General features: G+C 38.2%; 2 protein-coding genes across 3 annotated transcripts; both read left to right on the forward strand.

The window, feature by feature from the left end:
• The first annotated feature begins 3,153 nt into the window (after positions 1-3,153).
• On the forward strand, positions 3,154-6,032 carry LOC110940867 (probable protein phosphatase 2C 27). The gene is made up of 4 exons (XM_022182438.2): positions 3,154-3,747; positions 4,110-4,295; positions 4,808-5,013; positions 5,305-6,032. The coding sequence occupies exons 1-4, from the start codon at positions 3,550-3,552 to the stop codon at positions 5,861-5,863; spliced, it is 1,149 nt and encodes a 382-aa protein (XP_022038130.1). The 5' UTR covers positions 3,154-3,549; the 3' UTR covers positions 5,864-6,032.
• A 6,754-nt stretch (positions 6,033-12,786) lies between these two features.
• Positions 12,787-16,102, forward strand: LOC110940868 (F-box/kelch-repeat protein At5g42360). 2 transcript variants are annotated; one of them, XM_022182440.2, is made up of 3 exons: positions 12,933-13,071; positions 14,057-14,084; positions 14,187-16,102. In XM_022182440.2, exon 3 carries the CDS (start codon positions 14,223-14,225, stop codon positions 15,900-15,902), a length of 1,680 nt encoding a protein of 559 aa, XP_022038132.1. In that variant the 5' UTR covers positions 12,933-13,071; positions 14,057-14,084; positions 14,187-14,222; the 3' UTR covers positions 15,903-16,102. The 2 variants fall into 2 exon arrangements, with proteins under 2 accessions (XP_022038131.1, XP_022038132.1); XM_022182439.2 differs by lacking the exon at positions 14,057-14,084 and having other exon boundaries at positions 12,787-13,071.
• The last annotated feature ends 615 nt before the right edge of the window (positions 16,103-16,717 follow it).

Here is a 16,717-nt window from a genome sequence, read left to right on the forward strand (position 1 = left end):
CAAATTAAAAATATAGTTTTGTCCCCAGCTTAAAATTACGATTTTGTCCTTAGTGCAAAGTTATATTACGAATTTGTCTCCGGTTCAAATTTATAGTATTGTTATCACTTTAACTTTTGCCAAATTACGATTTTACCCAAGTCAACAAATACAACTTTGCCCTCAGTTCAAATTACAGTATTTCTATCGTTTTAGTTTTTTTAGCAAAACTATAAAAGTGTTATTTTATTAGTTGAATGGATTTAATTTTTTTCCATGTCAAGGAGCTTCCTAAAACTCGCTCATTAATCCTTACAAACTACAGTTTTGCCCTGAGCTCAGAACTACGGTCTTGTCATCGTTTTAGTTTTTTTTTTTCCTAAGAAAACGATAATAGTATTTTTTTAATTGATTGGGAATTATTCGGCCATCGCCCCGCAACGTGGGCGGTGGCATTAACTAGTTATTGTATAATATCCTTAAAATTAAATCTTAGCCGCAATAACAGAACACCCAGTTATCTTCCGACACGTATTATTGTTCAAATACTGCGTACACACGTCTTTTACCGTCTCTTTTAACGGCAAACGTTAAGTAACCTACCAAGTACCAACAAAAAAATCCAACAGCTGTTAACCAACGATACGCAAATCCAACGGTTGGGATGCCTTTTCAGTTAGATACATTAAAGGTAATCATATATCAGGTCAACTACCACTCATTGTTTGCCACGTGTTCCCGCCTGACATCCATCGATTGGATCACCTGGAGTTGCCGGTTGCCAACCACATTCCTAGGTTAATTCCAACTATGCACCCCTGAAATATGCATTTAGAACAAAAAAACACCTCTATTGTATGCATTTAGAACAATTCTACGCCCTCGTTCTTAATCAATCTGTCTTTATCAACTCTAGTCTCTATATGGATTAAAGATACCAATAATATTGTATTTGGCAAATTATATAAATATTTCTATTTAACTTTTTTTATCATAACCAAAATATTTGACTAAAAAGGAGGCTCCAGTGAACTTTCTATCGGATCTACTTGATGGGAGGTCTACTCTTCGACCAACTGATATTCTTGTGTTTGGGTGGATAGGGGAAAACACACTTGTGTGGACCTTACAGGAGTGTCTCCTATTGTTGGGCTTAGGGATAATGAGTTTGTTGCTGGACAGGCAGCGTTGAAGGCGGAATTAAGCAAAGTTGCTAAACACGAGAAAGCTTGTTTAGAGAAACAACACACGTTAATCTCATTTGATCTTAACACATTTGGTTCTTTAGCCCGGAGGCTGTGGAATTCATGAACAGTGTCCAGCGGATAGTGAATAGTAATTTTTCGACCCTTACGAGTCGTTTCATCTTTAGTAGGATCGTTTTTGCAATTCAAAAGGGGATTGCTACGCAACTTATTGACCGTTTACCTATCGTTTGTTTGTAATTTGCTTTTTGGTATTTTATGGATATTGACTTTTAATTAAAAAGACGCAACTAAAATATAACATTCAGTTTTCAAGTATAAAAAACAAGAGTAAGATAACAAAATCAAGTTAAAATATTGTTCATACGTGGTTCTGATTTAATGATACCATTTGTTCAAGTAAAATACATGGTATCTTACTTGAAGAATGAAGAAGAGAAGATGAACGAAGCAAATGGTGTATACTAAATAACACTACATGCTTTATTGTTTGGTGCCGTTCATTATGTAAAACGTATTTTAGTATGGCGTTAAGGCCCAATATAAGTAGTGTACATTAGAGGGGTATTCAATACAATACTAGTTTCAAGTAGAAGTTTAACATATGTACATATTGTTTTAATCGTGATACAAAAGTAGATAACTCATAAGGCAATTATGTAATCGCATAATCGACTCTTTTTTCCCACTAAAACTGGTATTTGCTATGCACAAGTGTTTATTTTGTTATCAACTTAAATTTGGTTTTTCATTGATTAAACGCACACACATATCATACTTAGAGCATTCACAATGGGGGTCAAGTTATTCTACAAAGGCTTCTAATTGTAAGAAGTGTAAGAAGGATTTATAGAGTGACAAGTGTCCAATAACCTAAAACTAAACCCACTACATCACCACCAAAAACCTAAACACCCACCCCCACCCACCCAAAAACCTAAACCACCCCCCCCGGGCAAAAAAAAAAAAAAAAAAAAAAAAAACTATACCTCACCAAAGAACCTAACCCCCCCCCCACCCCACCCCCACCCCCAAAAAACCTAACCCCACCCCACCCCCCAAAAACCTAAAAAAACCCACCCCCCCAACCCCAAAAACCTAAAAAAAAAATCTAAAAAAAACTAAACACCCACCCCCACCCAAAAACCCCCACCCCCACCCTCCACCCCTCGGCAAAAAAAAAAAAAAACTTTTTTTTTTTAGGGTGGGTGATGTGGGGGGGGGGGGGCTTAGGTTTTTGGTGGTGGTGGATGTTTAAGGGTTTTTTTTTTTTTTTTTTTTTTTGTAGTAGGGTTTTTTTGTGTAGTGGGGTTTTTTTGTGTAGTGGGTTTTTTAGGTTATTGGACACTTGCCACTCTATAAATCCTTCTTACACTTCTTACAATTAGGATCCTTTGTATTTGATCCTAATCCTTCACAATGGTTCCCCCCTATATATTTGTGAGTGTGTTACTTATATTATAAGGAATGGTTTTAAGTGGTTGTGAGTAGAGGAGAGAAAAAAAAATGTTACTGTTTATCCGTAAATATATGAAAAACACTGTTCACCCTTATAACTTTCATTAATATTTTTGAAAGTGGTTGTGAATGGCGGCGATATAAAGGTAATGATAAAAGTATAAAAAATATTATTATTTTGTTGAAAAGGAGAAAGAAAAACTAGTGATTTTTAGGGTAATGATAGAAATGAGGATAAAGAATTCAATGTGAATGCTATTACATAAGGATGAGTAAATAATACTGAGTACTGATACCGAATTTCCCGAACCGGTGTGATTTTTGATACCGCCATTTAGTGTTTTCGATACCAGTATCCATTTTTTCGGATTTTGAGTAACGGTAATGTACCGAGGAGGTTTTTTGAAAAAAAAAGAACAATATGGGTGAAAGTGTAGGTAAACAAAAAGTAAAAGGGCGTTGGTGCAAAAGTTATCAGAACTCGTTTTGATTTGAAGAAGTTGTGTTAGGGTTAAAGACGCTGATCATAATTGTCATCGTCTTCAACCGTGTGCGATTTGCTTTCTCTTTACTTACCATTTTTAGCCTCTCCAATCATATACATACACACAGGATCTCCATTTCTCCAATCCATCATCATATTGGTATCATCATACCCTTGTTCTTGTTGTTGTTAACGTATCTACAATTTAGGTTTTCATCCGATTTCCTTGCTATTATCCCAAACTTTCACCACTAGAGATTTAGGTTTACACCCTTCGTATTCCATGTCGCGATCTTCGAATCTATACGATTTTGAAGAGAATTGAAGCGGATTCTGCTTTTCGATTGCGTGTTGTGAATTTAGGTTTTGAATATCGAAGGATTTAACCGATTTTGGAAGAGATTTTATGCACATAGAGAGATCATGGCTGCAGGAACTGAATTTTCACCCTATGGAATGTTAGAAAGTGGTTTCAACAGAGATAATATGTCAACTGGAGAAGATATCATGTCACAGAATACAGATCATTTGAAACAGATGGTGATCCGGAAGCCACCGAGGCATGTATCCGGTGTTCGACATAGTATGAGCACTGCAACGCTGCAACCGCCTCATAGTCCGGTATAATAACTTATATTCAAGATCAATATGTTGTTTTGTGTATATTATTTTGGTGCTATTTGTTGCATAGAGTTTAGAAAAACATGTGTATGGTGTTTGAGATTGCTTATTTAAACGGCTTATCTGGTTATTGTGGTATCTTGTTTACACAAACGAGGGCTAGTAATCCTCTTACCATACACATTCATATCGTTAGTTTGTTGTTTTAGGCTTTTAGCTTTCATAAGAGAAGTTCGGATTTTTCTGTTTGAAGTAACGGGTATACTTTATGTGCAAGTTAAGGTTATGCAACTCATGTGGTTTTTCCTTTAAAATGCTTGTATAAAATATTGAATTTTAACTTTATGGCTGAATTCTGCTAGGATTTTGGCTTTGGGATTGTGGCTGTTACAGATGGGAAATCGGATTTTTTGCCCATGATTCGATCGGGAAGCTGTGCAGAAAAAGGACCAAAACAATATATGGAAGACGAACATATATGCATAGATGATCTTCTTGAATATTTAGATGGAATAGAAGGTTTCCCTTCCCCTGGAGCTTTTTACGGGGTATGTGTCCATTTTGCATTTTGTTTTAGGTCAGATTTGTAAATAGGAAAACCAACTTTGGTCCAAAATTGGGTGATACACTTTAAGGGGTCCTTGCAATTTGCTTATTTTGAACAGCTTATCTGCTACAAACTTAGTGTTTGGATTTTGGATGAAGAAAAGTGCTTATGTTTTATGTGCGTGAAATAAGTTGCTTTGAAGTTTGAAATTAGCAGTTTGAGATTGATTATTTCAAACTGATTATTCTTGGTGGATTCAGGATTACAAGTTTCTCTCAGGGTGAAATACATTGATTAATATTATAAGCGTAAGCATTAGCAGTTTAAAAAAATGTTCCGGCCATCTGGTACACCTCCTTATAATGAAACTTCAAAACGTTCATAAGTTTTGGAATTGGACCAAAGTTGGTTACTTTTGTAGCAATTTGCATGAAATGAAATTATGTTAATGACAGGCTGACAGCTAGATTATAATAACTGCTTCCATTAATTTGTTGAAATTTATGTTAACAGGTATTTGATGGACATGGTGGTACAGACGCTGCAACTTATGTTAGAAAAAACATATTAAAGTTCATTATTGAGGATTCTCAGTTCCCTGTTTGTTTAGAAAAGGCGATTCAGAATGCATATGTGAAAGCTGACCACGCCTTTGCTGACAATGCATCTCTTGACATCTCATCAGGAACCACCGTCTTGACTGCACTTGTATTCGGAAGGTATGTGAACTTGCTCGTGCTTTTTAGGGTTCATAATTACACTTAGAACCACGGTCTTAATGTTAGAACTAGTAAGGTTACGCCTTTGTGATCTTCCCGTCACAGGTCTGACTCATGGAGACAGTTTCCATGCAAAACGCAAGGGAAAATGTTCACATGGTACACCAGGGTGGCGTCTTATTACTTATAACAAAAGTTTTTTGAATTTCTATTAAGAAAATGTTACGACTGGAATACAATTCTGTTAAAAATGGTGGTTTGTTAACAATTTTGATTCTTTGTTTTTGACAGAATGATGGTAGTTGCCAACGCCGGCGATTGTCGGGCCGTATTAGGGAAACGAGGTAGAGCGATTGAACTATCAAAAGACCACAAACCGAATTCTCCATCTGAAAGACTAAGAATAGAACAGCTCGGTGGAGCCATCTACGACGGTTACCTAAATGGTCAATTATCAGTGGCCCGAGCCCTCGGAGATTGGCACATGAAAGGACCGAAAGGGTCAGCCTGCCCGTTAAGCGCTGAGCCGGAGCTGCAGCAAATCCAACTGACCGAAGACGATGAGTTTCTTATAATCGGGTGTGATGGTCTGTGGGACGTGATGAGCAGCCAATGTGCAGTGACAATTACTAGAAAAGAACTGATGGTACATAACGACCCAGAACGATGCTCGAGAGAGCTGGTTCGCGAAGCCCTGAAAAGGAACACTTGTGATAATTTAACGGTGATCGTCATCTGTTTCTCGCCGGATCCTCCACCACGAATTGAAATACCTCAGACTCGTGTCAGGCGAAGTATATCGGTGGAAGGTCTGAATTTTCTGAAAGGCGTATTGGACAGTAACTCATGAACATGGCGATGACGAGCTCAAAATTATTATTATTATTGTTATTTTTTGGGAATTAATTTTCTGATTTGTACATTGTTGTTGTATGGATGAATAGGAGGATTCTTGACTGTTAACCCATTGTTAATATCCCATGGTTTGTTCTAAATTTACATTACTTTCTCCTTGAGTTTATGACGTTTTAGTTAGCATCTTTAACAAAATAGCTAACTGCAGCATGTAATTTGATTTCGAGTAACCGTGCCGTCCACGTAACCATGTCATGCTTTTTTATAACTTTTTTGTACGATAATAATACGTGACATGAACTTAATACGAAATACGGGGGTTTGTGGTTAGTCTTTGTGACATTGGATTTGTTTCGGATCGAACCTCCAAACACATTAGCTAAATGGGCTGTGCTGTGTAAAGTGTAAACGCGGCAGGTCAAATATGTTTAGGTCTTTTGTGGCATGATATTCATGATCATTTACGGGTGTAAGTTTAACATGTCAATTCGTGAACCCGGCCCGCAAGAAGAGTCAGTTGTATCGGATTTATCTAAAACCCATTAAGCTGGACCCATATACAACCAAACATAGCATTCAAATTTTCATACACATGTGACCAGTGTTTAAATAAAGTAATCAAACAAACCCTTGTGCACATGGTTCCAGATGGATGGAGTTTTTGAGTCTCTTAACTTGTATTGTTTGGATCTTCACAAATTATTTATTAAAAAAAACATAATTAATTTTTTTTTTTTTTTTTTTTTTGAAAGGCTAACTTCATTAAAAACAAACACCGGGCTATCTCCAAGCCGGAGATAACCACAAACCAAAACATCAAGTTACATCAAAAATACACCATTTGTTCCAATCTACCTTATCCTGTTTCGATCTACTATTAAACCAAAGAAAGCTAATAGCCTTAACATCCGCTATTAACTTAGAAACGTTAGCCTTTCCTTGTCTGAAGATTATCTCGTTCCGGTTCACCCATATCTTCCAACACATAATGATCAAAATGCCATAGATTATCTCCTTCCTAGTAGTAGATATCGGCAAATCCTCCACACTTCGAAGAATGTCTTGGACAGAAAACAAAAGCAGTGGCGGGATCTTCATCCAAGCAACCAAGCCACTCCATAACCCATTCGCATACAAGCATGCCGTGAAGATGTGTTCTGTTGACTCCTCCATTTCCCCGCAAAAACGACACGACCCCTCTCCTATATTAATATTCCTACGCGCCAAGTTAGACGCCGTAGGTATTCTATCCAAGTTAGTACGCCACATAAAAACGTTACATTTAGACGGAATCCACTTACACCACTTGTATATATCGCCACTCGAACTACCTTGATCACTGCAGAGCCACCTTCTGACTTCCTTGACTGTGTACATAACATTAGACCCTGAATTCCATCTCCACGAATCGTCTCTTTGTTGAAGCTGAATGGCCGAGACCATGCGATGGCAATCTATTAATTCCCGTGTCTCGTCAGACGTAGCCGGATACCGCTTCCATTCCCACTGAATAATACCACTACCATTATCATTGCCAAGCCGATCAACCACTTTGCACCACTTGTTTTTCTCAAGGCGGAACAAACTCGGAAAAATATCTTTTAAAGGTTCATCACTTACCCACGTATCTATCCAGAACCGGATATCCCACCCATTCCCAATCGACCCGCGAATCATGTTAATGAACCTTGTGCCCTGAATCTGAGTCGCATAAGCTGCCTTGACAATCTTGCTCCACGGACCACTAGATTGTTTGTTCCACGGAACCAAATCCCACCTACGATTGGAAGCATGGAGCGCCTCAATGACCCGTTTCCATAACACATTTCCTTCCACTTTATATCGCCATATCCACTTAAACATCAAAGAATAATTGCAATCCATTAACCGGTTCACACCCAAACCACCATATGCCTTGGAACGCACAACCTTGTTCCAAGCCACCCAATGTATTTTACCGATCTCATCTGTCCCCCCCCCCCCCCCCCACAAAAAGCGCTTGATAAGGCCTTCTAGATTATTAATGACCGTAACCGGGGCTTTGTACAAGGAGAAAAAATACGTAGGAATACTCTCCAATACCGATTTAACCAACACCAATCTACCTCCCATCGATAAGATACGAGCCTTCCATAAAGAAAGCCGTTTTTTAAAAACTTGGATCACCGGGTCCCAGCTATTTATTCTCGACATATTACCACCAACTAGAATACCCAAGTATTTAAACGGCACCTCACCATATCGACACCCTAGCCAGGTCGCTTTATCTTGAACCTCCATAATCGGCTTCCCAATCCCATACAACATGGATTTATTAATATTTATTCTAAGCCCAGAACACAAACGAAAAACCCACAATAACCTACGAAGGGAACGAAAGTTAGCTTGTGTCCATTCTCCCATAACCATCGCATCATCCGCATACAATAAATGAGACAACATCGGACCACTATTAGGCAAGCGAACCCCTTCGAACATACCCATACGACATGCACGGCGAATGATACTAGACAACGCTTCCATGACAATAATAAAGAGAAAAGGGGAGATCGGGTCACCTTGCCTAATACCTTTAGAACACGAAAACTCAAAGGTAGGGGATCCATTCACCAGAACAGACGAAGCAGCCGAAGCTAACACTCCACGGATCCAATGACACCACCTATCCGGGAATCGCATTTGCTTCATAATAGACATAAGAAACCCCCAATGCACATTATCATACGCTTTTTCGAAGTCAATCTTGAACAAAAATAATTCTTTACCCCTCCTTTTTGCCCAAGACATAACCTCACTAATAATTAAAGGCCCATCCAGAATATACCTTCCAGACAGAAAGGCTGACTGCGTCTCGTAAGTAACTGACTCCATCACCGTCTTCAATCTATTCGTCAAAACCTTCGATATCACCTTGCTGATTACCCCAATCAAAGTGATAGGACGATATTCTCCTAAACCCACCGGATTCTCCACCTTTGGAATTAAAGTAATAAACGAAGACCCAACCCCCTTACTTATTGTCCCATACTCGTAAAAATGTTGGAAAATCTTCACAAAATCACCTTCGAATAAATGCCAGAAACGTTTGATAAAACGAAAATTAAAGCCATCTGGACCCGGCGCCTTGTCACTACCACAATCAAAAACCGCCTCCTTTATTTCTTTTTGCGAAAATGGACACACCAGAGAATCAGCTTCCGCATCAGAAATCGTCTTCAAGTCATCGCAGACCAGATTCGGTCTGACTTCCATGTCTTCCACAAATTTATCCCTGAAAAAAGAAAACAAATTTATCCCTGAAAAAAGAAAAAACATAATTAATTAAAAGACAATAAGGAAAGGAAAGCAAAGGTGAAAAGAAAGAAAGAAAGAAATGTAATTGATGATTATTAATATTAACTAGGTTTTTACGCAGCGCCACGTTGCGGCGCGCTTAATCGAATCGTGTTATTGATGCCACAACATGTACGTTGTATAGTGTAGCAAACCACCTCTAATAGTGTTGCATATTATAAGTTTAAACTTGATTTGCAAACTGCTGTAATCATGTCTTTAAAGGATGCAACTGGAAGTTTGGATCTATCTTCACTTCTTCAGTAACCTACAAGGTAAAACAAATGCAAATTAACGCTTTAATTGTTGCAATCAGCTCTTTAAAATGATTACATCTAGGTTTTTTTAACTTAACATTCAAGTTAAAACTGAATGAATAAAGAAACCTAACAAATATAAAACATGGTTTCATCTAACAATGAAACTTTTCGGTCAAGAACATGAACTGCAATTGCCCAAAATTCAGCATATTAGGGGTCCATTCTTGCAACAATGAAGCTGCATTTGCCATTAACAAAACACAAATCCTTAAAACACACCAAACCCAGAAATCAAATTCACCTAACCAGCCCTCAATTCCAACCGGTGCCCAATCCTCGTCACTATTTCTACACATTTAGACTTAGACTTGATTATATAACCGAAATTCACATATGTGGCCAGAAGTAGTTCGTGACTTACCATATATGTAGAGTCGGCCTGGAGAGTTGTTGATTCACTTGAAGAACTCCCGTACAGGCTTTAATCTGCTCACCCGATCATCAACTAATTCTCCTTGCCAGCACTGCTCCCTAGAACCGTAGTCGTACCTTCACCGGAACACTTGTGTTCACGTAATCAGAATATATGATCGTTAAAAGACTCATTTTGAACCGATATAATAAAGAATGAAGCATGCAAATGGGTTCGGACCTTACCGGAATCTGGTCTGATTTGGTCGGGAATGCTAACCGGCGTCAAGGCCATCGTCTACACAACCTCTCTCTCTCAAACGCTCAGCCATTGTACCGTTAGTTGGGGTCGTTGACGTGCCGGAATCGGGTGGTGCCGCCAAAGGTGGCAGTGGTCAGCCACCACTCCATTATGATTATGTCTCCCAGACTCTCTTTCTATCACACGTGGAAGCCACCAGAAATCTAAAACCACTCATCAAAAGTTTCAGCAACTTCATGAATCAAGACGAAGCAACTAAATATTTAATGAACATTTTTTTGCTAGTACTACATGGTCTCCTAATGCGTGTTCATCAAATTGACCCTAAATGACAAATAGGACCAGGTTACAAATCACCTCCCTTTTTATGCATCACTTATTAAAACCTTTTTACTGGTATTTCCTTATATTTTATTGGTTTAGTGTATGTTCAAAGTCCAAATTGATGTTACCTTTGTATCAAAAGAATGCAACTTCATTATATGGGGGTTTGCTATCAGTTATGGATTACTCTCGGTCCAAGTGTATATATCCATGTCAATATATACTAACAATTTATTCACATACTAAATGAATCAAACATGTTACTACAGTTGATGGAAATGCCTAGTAGATCTATACTAAAGATACCCATTCTGACCCATCACCAACCCAACTGACCCACCCATTTTCGTAGCACTTACCTGACTCACGACACCAGCTAGACAATCTTTTGTGTTGCAGATACGAGCTATAAAACATCCTATAACAATCACAACAATTGAATCGAAACCATATTCATCAGCACCCATTATTCATAAGACCTGTAAATCAACAAAGCCTAAAGCTTTCTCACAAAAAGACCCTCCCATGTGGGAAACTGTAAAAGAATGTAAAAATGAATTAGTTAATAAAATGAATAAGATTGCACAAATTCATAGTTAAGTAAAAGAGGAAATAAGTGAGTAAACTATACTATGTTCTCTTGAATAGTGTATGCTCCAAAATTCCTTCAACACCCCCTAGCGCCTTAATAACATTAGTTTGGTGATTGTTCATGTTCCAAAGTTTACCATTATGTCTCTGGTGGGTCCACCAAATTGATTTAGCATAAAAGGCTCAGAATAACACTTCATCATCGCTGGTACCAACAAAAGATGGCTCAATGCCGCTACAGCTGCAAACATAGTTGCCACGCCAAGTAGCAAGCCACCATTATCGCCGGATAACGCTTCAAATCCCGAAATCAATCGACAAACATACAGTGTGTACTTTTAACCATGAAGATAAAAAAGTTTGTCTTTTCATTATTACTATCAACAGCACAACCACAAATATCACGGCCGAAACAACAGCGAGAAACAACATGACCAACACCACAAACACAATCGTATAATCAATCTCATAAAGCAAACAAAAAAAAAACGAAATTAGCAACACAAATCGACTCGGATCCGAAAAGATCATCATCATCGTTGAACCCGCTCAGTGGCGCTACGGTTGCAACCGGAGTTGCCATACCAGGTAGCAAGCCATCATCATCGTCAGGTAGGTGAAAGACTGAAACCTCTCATGAACCCCGACCGCCATCGCCTAAAACATCGGCTAGGGTTTTACGTTGAAAATCGCCGCCGCCAAGACGACCTGAATCCACCAGTGGTGACACTTCGGCATTTGCACGTCAAAGAACAACAATTATCATGACAACTTCCATCTACTCTGACCCATCAACAATGGGTAATAGAACCTATAAAATGTTATATCAGTAACAACATCAAGATGTTGCACATGGCATTTTTCAAATCTCTGTACTATTTTATACATACTACATAAAAATGTCAAATAATGTATAATTATTCAAAACATTTGTACATGTACTTTCTAAACTTCAATTAAATTTTGGCCCTCGACATAAATAGTACAAAATAAAAAAAACACACACCATCGATGTTAATTTTAAACTGGGTATTGGCCTTCACTCATGAAACCATGATAGCTCATAGCTACAAGTTTAGAACAATATAACAAAATTTTGTTCTACTTTATTACAGCAAGTTTAAAATTCACAATTGTAGCAAAGTAATTTAATACAACCAAACCTTGTCAAATTTCTTCCATTGACTAAAAAAGCATGTATATATAATCAGAAATGGATTCTAACACCTATACATAACAGATTGAACATAAACCCTAACCAATCTGTTTCATAAGAAAACAACAAAACCCTTCTCAAATATCTTCAATCGAAAAACATCTAGATTAAAGTAATCAAAAAACGAATTCCAATCATATAATATATAATCAGTACTTACCTTGAATCAGAAATTGAAGTCCTAGAAACCTTGCATCACGAATCAAACCGAACTGAAGCCCCTAGAAACCTTGATTAGAGTGGTGGAGAGTGGTGGTGACACTCTGGTCACCTATATAATCAGTACTTACCTTGAATCAGAAAGTGAGGTCCTAGAAACCTTGAATCACGAATCAAATCGAACTCAAGCCCTAGAAACCTTGGTTAGAGTGGTGGTGACACTCCGGTCACCGCCCCTCTCCTTCCCTTTCTCTCTCTTTAAGTCTAGGTCGAGACTTTCAAAGAGGTGTTGATAAGCTGGAAGACACACGTCTCTAAGGTGGATGGCCGCCCAAATTGATCAGTCAGAATAAACCACGAGATATACACTGTTCATTTCCATTGTGATATTAATAGATATTAATAAATAAATTTAAAGAAAAGTGAGCAGAAGAAGCAGATGCATCTGTCTCACCCCCACAACAGAATTTCAGTTTCCTTCTTTTCTTTCTTTGCCTTTTAAGCTTTACCATAATCATCATATTATTCTTTTCCCCATCACTTGTTCCATCTTCTCCAAAATATCTCTTGTTTGGTGCACAGATCAGAAGTCTTGAAACAGAAAAATTAACAGATTCTTTCTGTCGGTAAATTGCTAGTTTCTTCAGGTCAGTGTAATTATCTAGTTTTGTAAACTCATCAGTTCATACATTACTGTGTGTTTTCCATACATGAATCTTGTTCGTTTTGTTGTATTTCGCCTGTTTCCTCAGTGTGTGTGTTTAGTGCATTGATATGTGTGTTTTTGCGAGTGAGTTGTTGGTTAGGGTTTTATCTCCAATTTGAATTAGGTTTTTGTTAACAGATGGTAATTTTAGGGTGAATTTGGAATTATCTGTAAATAAACCCTACAACATATCTAGTTAACACATCTAATCGGTTCTCAAATTTGCTGAAATGTGTATTATACCGAATTCAGCTACTTTACAAGAGCAATTGATAATATAAGCGTAAAAAATGAAGAATCAATAGCAGAAAATATAGATCAAGTCACCTCTGGAACAAATAATATATGTGTTCAATTCCAAACGTTCATGTTTGAATCCTCAAATACCTGTTATAGCAACAATATTTTATCTGTAAAATGAGACATAAAGATATATATTCTTTATAAATGGGCGAAGCTTTTAAGGGGCGGGAGGGGGCGGCCGACCCCTCGAACTTTTCGCTCAGTAGTGGAGAGTATGTAGTTTTCGTATAGAATTTTTTGGTTATATACGTTTTCGACCCCCCGTTTTATAGAAATTTTTAGGTCCGGTAACTTCCGCCCCCTCGGTCGGAAATCTCAAGCTTCACCAATTATAAGAGAAAGTTTACAATACAAAAGTCCTTTTACGTGTGAAGCGTATGCGGCCACCAAATAATGTGCGTAATTAGCTTTTACTATGCATGATTCCAGTTTTTTTACCACATGCGTAATTTAGGGGTTACTCATGCGTGATTTCTGTGTTTGTTCATGCGTGATTTTGTTTTTAACCTATGCGTAATTTAGTTGCGTACGCTTCGCATGTTAAGGGGCTATTGTACGTTAACCTTCCCCTTCTTTATAATAGAACAATATAACTTTTTTTTTTGTTCTACTTTGCCTTGTAGAATAGTTGAAGTTGTAGTCATTACCAAGGTATAAAGATACTATCCTTGTACACGCATTATTTATTTTGTCAACTAATTTGACGAAGAAACGACAGTTGGAGGGTTCTAACATGTATATAATATATGACAGGTTTGAGATCGATATTTTAAATATTAAAACCACAAGATGATAACTGAAAATTTGACAATTGAGACATCACTTCATGAAGAACTTGAGGTTTTAAGCGTGTCGAAACGTCTAGTTAGAAGTCTAAGCCAAAAGTTAAAAAGAAAGAACAACGAGGATGACACAAGCGGGATTTCGCTGAGGTGTCCAACTAAGTACACACTTGGCGGCGGTTGCAAAGTCGGTGCAACTACCGGTGAAGAATATGGTGAAACGGGTTCTCGAAGACGTTCTTCAAGTTCCGTTGAAGAACAAAAAGGGTACAAACCCATATGCAGGCCCGAGGACATGAATGTGGACTGTTTTTCATATGGAGTAAAGGAAAGATTTCGGAAGAGAAGTATCCGGAAGGTTCCGGAAGTCGAATGCGTAGACGTATTCCTTCCGGATGATATTGTCGAGATGTGTTTGGTTAGACTCCCGTTGACCAGTCTAATGAAAGCCCGTTTGGTATGCAAAAAATGGAGATCTTTGACCGCAACGCCTCGGTTTACGCAACTGAGGCGCAACGGGCTTTATCAAAGCCCGTGGATGTTTCTTTTCGGTTCAGTTAAAGGCGGTTTTTGCTCGCAGGAAATACACACATATGATGTTTCTTTAAACAAATGGCATAAAATCGATTCTGAAGTTATTAAAGGCCGGTTTTTGTTTTCAGTTGTTGCTATCCAAGAAAACGTTTACGTTGTTGGAGGTTGTTCAAGTTTGAACAATTTCGGTAAATTAGACAGAAGCTCGGTTAAGACCCACAAAGGGGTTTTGGTGTTTAGCCCGTTAACAAACTCCTGGCGTAAGGTTGCATCCATGAAACACGCAAGGTCAAAGCCAATCCTAGGTGTATATGAAGTTAACTCCGATAGTTTGACCATCAAAAGTCAACAAAGTCGACAAGACCGACGTATGTTCAGGACACGGATCGGTGGTGTTTCAGATGTCTACGAGGACCCACATAGGCTTTCGGTCAGGCGTCAACTAAGATATCCTGTTGATGAATCCGAGGTTTCGTATAAACCAAAAAACAAGGACCCCAGTGGAAAAGACTCTAGAAGGTTCTTGATTATGGCTGCAGGCGGTGTCGGATCATGGGACGAGCCGTTAGATTCGTGTGAGATTTACGATTCGTTATCCAATAAATGGACCGAAATCCAAAGATTACCGATTGATTTCGGGGTCATTTGTTCAGGAGCCTTTTGTAACGGGATGTTCTACGGGTACTCAGAAACCGATAATCTTGCAGCATACGATATCGAACGGGGTTATTGGGTTAGAATCCAATCAACCACATTACCGGGGCGGGTACATGAGTATTACCCGAAGATCATTTCGTGTGAGAAACGGCTGTTTATGGTGTCGGTTTCATGGTGTGAAGGCGATGGTCAAATCGGGAGAAGAAACAAAGCCGTTAGAAAAATATGGGAGCTTGATCTTCTTTATCTCAACTGGGAAGAGATATCGATTCATCCTGATGCACCGATGGACTGGAATGCGACGTTTGTTGGTGATAAAAATATGATCTTTGGGGTTGAAATGTTTAAGATTTTCGGGCAGGTGTTAGATTTTTTAACCACGTTTAATGTTTCTGATGTAACGAAAAATTGGGTTCATGTTTCGAAGAACCAAGTGGCTCACGAGTTGGATGCGAGTTCGTGTATGACGAAGTCGGTGGCTGTGGTCCATTTGTGACAATAGGACTCATGTGGTTTGCAAGTCGGATGGTTAAATGCCAAGTTGTAACTCCATTGTTCTACATGACTGGTTTTTTTATCTTATTTTTTTTTTATGTTCATATGTGTTAAGTGTAGTGTAAACTTCATGTGGTTTTATCCTTTCTTTCCTCATAGAACATGTGGGTCTTTTTGATTGTTTTATATGATTTTATTTCATTTAATTGTTAATAAATTTTAGAGTTAAATGCCATATTAGTCCCTGTGGTTTGACCCATTTTGCCAGTTTAGTCCAAAGGTTTCATTTTTAACCTGTGGGTTCAAAAATGTTTCACTGTTGCCATTTTAGTCCATTGGGTTAACTTCATCCATTTTTTCTGTTAACGAGAAGGCCAATTCGGTCATTTTATATGGCCGAATTGCCTTTCTAGTGAACAAAATTACATATAAAATGACCGAATTGGCCTTCTCTTTAACAGAAAAAATAGATGAAGTTAACCTAGTGGACTAAAATGGTAACGGTGAAACCTTTTTGGACCCACAGGTTAAAGATGAAACTTTTGGACTAAACTGGCAAAATGGCCCAAACCACAGGGACTAAAATGGCATTTAACTCTAAATTTTACTGCGCTGTTTCATTACCCAAGAAAGATTATTATCGAAGATCATTTCGCTAACCCAACACTTTTCCGAAAAAGTAACACGATTTGGACACTACAGTTGTAGTCTCTAGAGAAGTTTTGGTTCCGCTACTGGTTTCAAGTAGACGCTATCGTAGATTGTGTCATTGTGTTTACGTAAACACATCATCCGACCCATTCCGCGCACTTATAC

This window comes from Helianthus annuus, chromosome 5 (assembly GCF_002127325.2).
Source record: "Helianthus annuus cultivar XRQ/B chromosome 5, HanXRQr2.0-SUNRISE, whole genome shotgun sequence".
NCBI classification, from domain to species: domain Eukaryota; kingdom Viridiplantae; phylum Streptophyta; class Magnoliopsida; order Asterales; family Asteraceae; genus Helianthus; species Helianthus annuus.

Excerpts from the sequence above, each read along its gene's own strand:
- LOC110940867 (XM_022182438.2), top strand. The coding sequence starts at position 3,550 with ATGGCTGCAGGAACTGAATTTTCACCCTATGGAATGTTAGAAAGTGGT. Across the intron at positions 3,748-4,109 it reads TGCAACCGCCTCATAGTCCG|GATTTTGGCTTTGGGATTGT; the intron begins GTATAATAACTT and ends GAATTCTGCTAG. Across the intron at positions 5,014-5,304 it reads ACTGCACTTGTATTCGGAAG|AATGATGGTAGTTGCCAACG; the intron begins GTATGTGAACTT and ends TGTTTTTGACAG.
- LOC110940868 (XM_022182439.2), top strand. The coding sequence starts at position 14,223 with ATGATAACTGAAAATTTGACAATTGAGACATCACTTCATGAAGAACTT.